The 7,276-nt window shown below is 37.8% G+C and overlaps 1 protein-coding gene across 2 annotated transcripts in view; it reads right to left on the bottom strand.

The window, feature by feature from the left end:
* Positions 1-1,094: 1,094 nt before the first annotated feature.
* slc38a3b (solute carrier family 38 member 3b) overlaps positions 1,095-7,276 on the bottom strand; it is a 34,099-nt gene continuing 27,917 nt past the window's right edge. For both annotated transcript variants that reach the window (XM_084735696.1, XM_084735704.1), the window contains 8 exons: positions 7,175-7,233; positions 6,639-6,812; positions 5,439-5,518; positions 5,243-5,343; positions 3,789-3,913; positions 3,547-3,691; positions 1,890-1,993; positions 1,095-1,782 (listed from right to left, as the gene is read on the bottom strand). In XM_084735696.1, coding sequence (XP_084591822.1) covers positions 1,678-1,782; positions 1,890-1,993; positions 3,547-3,691; positions 3,789-3,913; positions 5,243-5,343; positions 5,439-5,518; positions 6,639-6,812; positions 7,175-7,233 — 893 coding nt within the window. In that variant the 3' untranslated portion in view covers positions 1,095-1,677. The remainder of the gene's footprint in view (positions 1,783-1,889; positions 1,994-3,546; positions 3,692-3,788; positions 3,914-5,242; positions 5,344-5,438; positions 5,519-6,638; positions 6,813-7,174; positions 7,234-7,276) is intronic.

Raw genomic sequence — 7,276 nt, 5'->3', positions numbered from 1 at the left:
TTTTTTTGGTGAATAAGATTGTCATTACACTGTCATAACTATGTCATGACAACTGTTTTGAGTCTATGAATCTACATAACTGTTGTCACTCAGTCGCCTTTAATGTAGAGTCGACATTGTTTGAGATGTCTTTGTTATCATAACTTGACATTAAATCAAGCCAATAATACCTTTGTTATGACAGCTTGACATTAACAAAGACAAAATTGTCATGTTGTGTTCATGATGGGTGTCATGACATGGTTATGGCAGTGTAATGACTGTCTTATGCACACCCCTTCAAAAAAAGTGTAACCAATTTTTTTTTTTAACTTTGGACAGAGCCCAGCTAGCTGTTTCCTCCTGCTTCCAGTCTTTATGCTAAGCTAGGCTAATAGGCTATAATTGTATATTACACACAGATGTGGCATCAATCTTTCTAATGTTGGGCAAGAAAGTGAATAACGGTATTTCAAAGTTAAAAATCTCAAACTGTTACATTCATGTAAATTTCCAGAGTAACCTTGAAAGCAGGTCATGTTGAATTTGAATATTCAGTCAATGTGTGCGTTATAAATCCTCAATGAAGTGTTACAAACATGTAGAATATGTGATATTATCTTAAAGTGTGGAAAAAGTGATTTTTGGATTCAGGGTTAACCTGAGTTGTACTTGGATTTCATGGTCATAGTTTGGCTTATATGTGCTAAAAGTTTTATAAAGGGAGGTATGAAATCTTAAAATCAAGCATTGTTTTTCATCAAGTATTTAAAAGATTATGTCGTAACACCTTCAATCATTTATATACTGTAAGCTGAAACTAAAACTGATCATACATAATGTATGTGAACGATTAACTTCATCATATACAGTAGTTAAATATAATCCATTTGAAATTAAAAATACAGTTATAGTAGCTAAATAAATATACACTCCTGTCTTTACTGTCTTTTGTGTGCTGTTCCAAATGCTAAAAGGCACCAGGGTTTTTGAAGAAAGTTAGCAGATCTGGAACAAAAGCTTAAACTGTATGACTGTATGACATTACATAACAACTCCGGTAAGTGACAGATCATGAAATGAAATGTCGCCTGCACTCTAAGGCCTTAAAGCACTTATTTTTTTGTCTTATATTACATCATGATAGACAGTTCAGAGTGCTGCTGGTTCAGGATGATGTCATCTGACTGTCCTCTTTTGTGCGTCTCATGGATGATAATTAATATCTATGTAAAAATAACTTATGAGTTATTTATCTTATATATCTTGATGCCCTCCTGTCTTCAGCCTAACTGACAATCACACCTTCTTTTTTCTGTACAGTACCAGCTGCAGTTGTTTGTGTGTAAATAAAGAGGAAGCAACAAGAAAAGGATCATTTACAAAGAGACCCTGTTCAGTCCTGATTATTCATAAAAATTGCATTACTATTGCACTACGTTAAATTGAATTATAGAATTATGAAAGGATTTTGTTCAGATATGTGTTAAGTTACAGTTAAAAAGTTAATTTAACTTGATCAATACAATTCTGATTTCAACCAACATAGTATACTGTATATTTTATACTGTTATAACACCCAGGCTCTGTGCTGGGCGGCCCTGTTGTGTGTTCCCACTGATAGTGATAGTGCTCCCCTCACATTGACCAGTTCTTTTTTCCCCCTTTCCAAAGTTCCCACACACTCTGAAGCAGCATCTAGTGGCCTCCGGCAGCACGGCCGCCCCCTGTTGTCCAGTCTATGAATATGAAGCTCAGACTCATTACCATGAAGGAGACGCCCAAAGCAGCAAAACAGGCAGCCTGAGAATGAGGGAAAATAAACACAGCATTAATTAAAAAACTGTACCATATCACTCACTAAATTAGCATAATGAACGATTGAAGGGAAACAGATTTCAGGGCCTCACCAGTATCTTGGGAGTGGACGTCATGGGTTCGTCATCTTTGGGAACGATGCGGATGTAAAAGACAGCAGGGAAAATGAAAATGAGGCAGGGAGCCGATGTGGCACCTGTACAGAGAAGGAGAAAGGACTGGTTAAACAAAAACAAACAAACAGAAGAATATGCAGAAGATTTATTTAATTGCAGCGACATAAAGACAAAACATATGTCAGTTTATATTTATTTTGTCTGATCAATGCGCAGATTTTTTTTTTAAAGGAACTGATCAGCTTTCATTTATTGTCATAGGCAAATGCAACATTTACCGTGTTTAACTTGCTACAGAAAATGCATGGTCAAATTAGTAAAAATCAGTTACTAAGGGTAAAAACATTTGTAATAAATGTGGGTTTCCATATTTAAGGCTCACCAATGGAGATAGCAAACAAAATACGCTAAATTTGAGGTTATCCTCAGACTATCAATCTTTGGGATTGGAATAATGAGGTTTTAGATGTGGTGATCATAATCTGATGATTCTGTAGAGATATTTATGTGACTGTGTCCCAAGACAGTGTACTTAAGGTTTACCAGGAGGAAATACACAAAGAGGGAGTCTACAGTGGAGAAAAAGTTAGTTTTGCACTGAAACAGCGGGTAGAGATTTCCTTCAGAGGGCAACTTCTTATCTATATTTATACATTTCAAAGTCTGTCCTTTTTCACTTTTACTTGAGTAAAGAAGTTGAATCAGTACTTCTACTTTTACCAAAGGTTTTTTTAACACAAGTATCTGTGCTTATACTTGAGAAAAGAATGTGTGTACTTTTACCACGTCTGTTCATTGTATATTGAAAATGTACTTGACAATAAAACTGGTTCTGAAACAGCTGCCTTACACATTTGCCTGGGAGAAAACTTATAAAATAGCTCCAGAAGACTGCTTTGTTTTGCAAATTATATTTTCATTTGAATGTTTGTGTTGGGTTTTGTGTGGGTTTTTTTTGTCTGTTTGTCATCTGGAACTGTACACAGATAAATTCCTGACTTCCCGGAGCCCTAAAAATATACAAAGGTTGTTTGCTCCATATGTTGCGTCATCTGATTGTCATCTGACTTTCTTCCTGTTTCTCCACAGTCGTGTGTTTATGAAGCGAGCTCTGTGTGCTTAAATGCATGCAGATGTTTGTCTAAGTGGAATCCATAGCTTTGAAGATGCCCTTGGTGCTCCTTTAACTGTTTTCAACTTTTAACTTTCATCTCTAACCCGTGAAACATGACCGCCAATCTGAGGACAGAGCGTGACAATAATATTGACTTAGGTTGTCAGTTTGTCGGTGAGCAAACATACAGTGGTCACATTTTTTAGTTGTGCTGTTGATGTTTTTTGTGTCAGGAACTAAAAAGCTTGTGACTCAACAGACACTGCCATGTCAAACAGGAGGTTTCAGTCTGTAAACAGAGACAGAATAGGTAAACCATCATCATAACGTATGCAGGGTATAACCTATAGTCAAATAAATCCAGAACACTTACCTGTAGGAAACACTGAATGCTGCCTTCAATGATTTTTCTAATGTTATTCAGATTATGTTATGGTGGTGATATTTCTGTGGCAGTCTATAAATATTTGTCTTGACGTTAACAGGAGGAACTAATGACCTGATGGGTGCTGTACTAACCGATGATGCCGAAGATGCCCAGAATGTTGGGAGCAAATATCACCAGCATGTTGATGAAGGTGAGCAGGATGAGAGCGATGGCAATGTGACGCAACCAGTTGAAAGACTTAGTGGGGAACAACATCTGCTGGATGGCTCTACGGACCTGTGGACAGACACGGACGCAGTATTAAATGAGGAAATGACACCATAATATCGTATTCATTACAACTTTACGGGGGACAAATCGACGAAAAACTTACAGGGAACAACACAATAGGGACGGTCAGTGTCACGGCTGTGAGGACGGCCACTCGCACACACAGAATCAAAGGGTCGTAAGGGTCAATCCGGCTGTAAGTGTGCAGCAGTTCAGGCTCCACGTTGTCTGTAGAGATATAAAGGGAAAAAAAACTATAATAAGGTTTTTTTTAACATCACCCACTGACAGTGCCCTCTGACACCTGACAGCACACTGTCACCACAAGAGGGAGCTCAGGCTCCATGTGTAGGAAGAGAAGAAATTACTGTACCTGTACCTCTGTTTTTCATAAGTACAGAGGAATACTAACCATGAATACTGCATGTTGTCATGTGCTAAACAACATACAGTGAATTAGAACCATACATTAGGACTTTGACCTATTAAAGAAGTGATTAAATGTTTGATCTATTTACTGCCACTCTAGTTTGTCACCATACCTTCCTCAGGTATTATTAAAAGCGACATTAGGGCCAGTGTCCAGTTGCGTTAACTAAGTTAAGTTTGTCCCATAAGCAAAATATTTCCCTGAGGGGTTCATTTATTAGCGTTGCTGATATACTCGCTCATAGTGTCCAGTGGGTTTTCTCCTCAGTCATCATAGATTCAGCCATTGTCTTATGTCCCCAGGTTTTTAAGTGAAGTTCCAAATGTCTCATGAGTTTACATCACAAATTAGAACGGCAATAGAAAGTAGCATCCTCGATTTGAACTAAATTAGCCTCGTATCTTTTCTCATTTATGGTCATCTTTGGGAAACTGCCTCTGCACAGGAGATAATTAATGTTTGTGAGTAAAATACAAACTTTATTTTGAGCCAGAATGTCATTCGTATAAACCTGAACTCACTAACAATGATTGAATGTGGTGCTACATATTTTTTTTAATTACTGATTTTTGGATAACAGTGTCTTTATAGTTCTTATTATCCATGAACAAATGGAATAATTTTCCAGCTTTAACAAGGCAAAGAAATCCTTTGTTTGTAAATATCTGAGTTACCTTGAACTCTTCTTTTTAAGTGTTCTATTACTGATATATTATTATAGCTATATAGTCATAAGGTTATTGCTTTTAATGAATACCATATGTGGCCATGATTCTTTGAAGCCCCTAATCTGTATGTCTGTGTGTCTTATATCTGTTTGTTATATATTGTCTGTACTTTCACACCTTTTTTAAAATTTTTTGCTGCCCAGCTTGACTGGGAGTCAGTGGCAGAAGAGATAATGTATCTTAATTGGACCTTTGTGGTTAAACAAAAGATACATTAAAAAATAAAAAAAAAACAGATAAATGAAACAAATGAATTCTGTCTAGATTCTAGATTTTGCCTCTAAGCCAGTGCAGCACTCTTTTTCCTTAACTTTTTTGACAAACTCTTTTGTTTGTTTGTTTTCACTGATTCTGTGAACACAAACTCCAAAACAGTGCCAGGGACAACTGTTCGCTCACCTTTGAAGGTCAGATAGCCAAAGAGGGCTGCCAGGAAGTACATGCTGTACATGACGAAGATGGAGATGTTGGACACCTGCTGCATCCTCTTCTTTGTTGGACTAAAATCAGAGATAAAGTTGTGTCAGTGCCACATTATGCACTGAGGTGAATGTGTGTATTATCAAATACTGCACGTGACAGAAAGGTGACTCACTTGCGGAGCTCGGTGTAAATGGGGAGGACCTCTGGGTGACAAACAAAGGCAAACGCCAGGATGGGGATGGTGTACGCTGTCTGTGAGGAACACATAAACACGTGAGGTTCTATGATTAGCAGTGCAGCCAAGCTTCCCAAAATAAGTGTGGAAACTCTGACAGGAGATTACACCTGCAGGCTTCAACATTTTTGTGGCCTTAAAGAGATAGTTCAGATGTTTTGAGTGGGGTTATATGAGGTACTTATCAATAGTCAGTGTATTACCTACAGTAGATGGCGGTCGGCAACAGGCATACCAATGTAGAAACCTAAGCAATGCACTGCTGTGGACAGAATTAGCAGCAAAAGATATTCTAGCCACGTAAAAAAAAGTCCACCTAAGAATTAAATATCATTTTTAAGCGTATGCTGTATTTCACCACCTTACCTTCCTGTCAGAAAGCCTTTTCCGACAAGAAACTGCAGTTATATATGTGGTGAACCCTGCTCTTTCCAAAGCAACCAAACTCCGCTGGCAAAATCTGTCATTTTACCCTGCAGAACACAGAAGTTGCTAATCTACAGCTGCCTAGATCTGTTACTGTAAAAATTGTGAAAAGTGAATTCTGACCAACAAAACAAAACGAAATCACAATAATACAAACAAACTAACAGATCAAGGCAGCAGTACGCCAGCAACCCCCATGATACGCAAGGTAAAATGACTTATTCTGGAGACGGAGTCTGGTTGCTTTGGAGAGAGCAATATTTGACTTATAAATAAACATTTCCTGTCTGACAGCAGGATAAAGTGGTGAAAATACTCTGAATATAGCATGCACCTTAACTGATATTGATTTTCTTAAGTGGGACTTTTTATTGATCATCTTTTTAATCATTTTACTTTATTTACTTTACTATTTGTTATATCACTCATTTTGCCTACCTCTGTATACCTTTGATATCGTTTTAAAATTAGTCATTATTACGTCTACCATTTTTATTTTCTGTCTTGCAAAGCACTTTGTAACTTTATTTTGAAAAGTGCTATATAAATAAAATTATTATTATTAATACCATTATTATTATTCTGCTGATTCTAACTAACTAACTTATCCACTAACTCTGGATAAATACATTATCCACTTCAAATAATCGAAACTATCCCGTAAATGTTCAGTCCCGATAGTCTGACTCTATCTTTGCCTTTACTGCCTACCTGAGAGTTGATGGTGAAAAAGCGTGTAACACAGTGGGCATCATCGTCCTCGTGAACCAGACCATTGGTGTACTCATGGCCGTGGCTTGAAACATTAAGGCTGAGGTGAGCAGCGGTGCTGTTGGCTGAGAACTCCTCAAATGGGCAGCCAATCTGAAACTTCTTATAGATAACCTGCAAAAGAGGCAGAGGTATAATCAAAGAAAAGACATAAAGGCGAGGGGACGTGTCAGAGTCAGTAAACAAGGGCTCTAATTTACTGCCAAGCTCAAAAAAGCCATTTTCACATCAGATTAGAGTGACTCAGCCTCTAATCACCGAGGTTTTACTCTCAACCTTTGATGTGTCTGAGCAGCTCTTATATTCGCCTTATCAAACATAACCACATACCGCTGAAAATAGAGACGAGGGTGGGAAAGAGACGGAGGTGGGAAAGTGAATGAACATGTGTGCCAGGATGACATGCCAGAACAAACGAGGCTCCTTGTGAAGAGTCAGTGTGGTGATGTGCGACTGTATGAGCTGAACTAACTTACAGCGGTGAGAAAGAACACCATGCAGCTCAGGGAAAATCCACTGGTATAGCCGAGGTAACCTGAAAATAAAGCAAAAGAGACCCTTAATGTTAAACTAAACTG

The sequence above is a fragment of the Lutjanus erythropterus genome, chromosome 2 (genome assembly GCF_056507025.1).
Source record: "Lutjanus erythropterus isolate fLutEry1 chromosome 2, fLutEry1.hap2, whole genome shotgun sequence".
Taxonomy (NCBI): Eukaryota; Metazoa; Chordata; class Actinopteri; order Lutjaniformes; family Lutjanidae; genus Lutjanus; species Lutjanus erythropterus.
The sequence above is the reverse complement of the archived record's forward strand: the minus strand, read 5'-3'. Positions and strand labels throughout refer to the sequence as shown.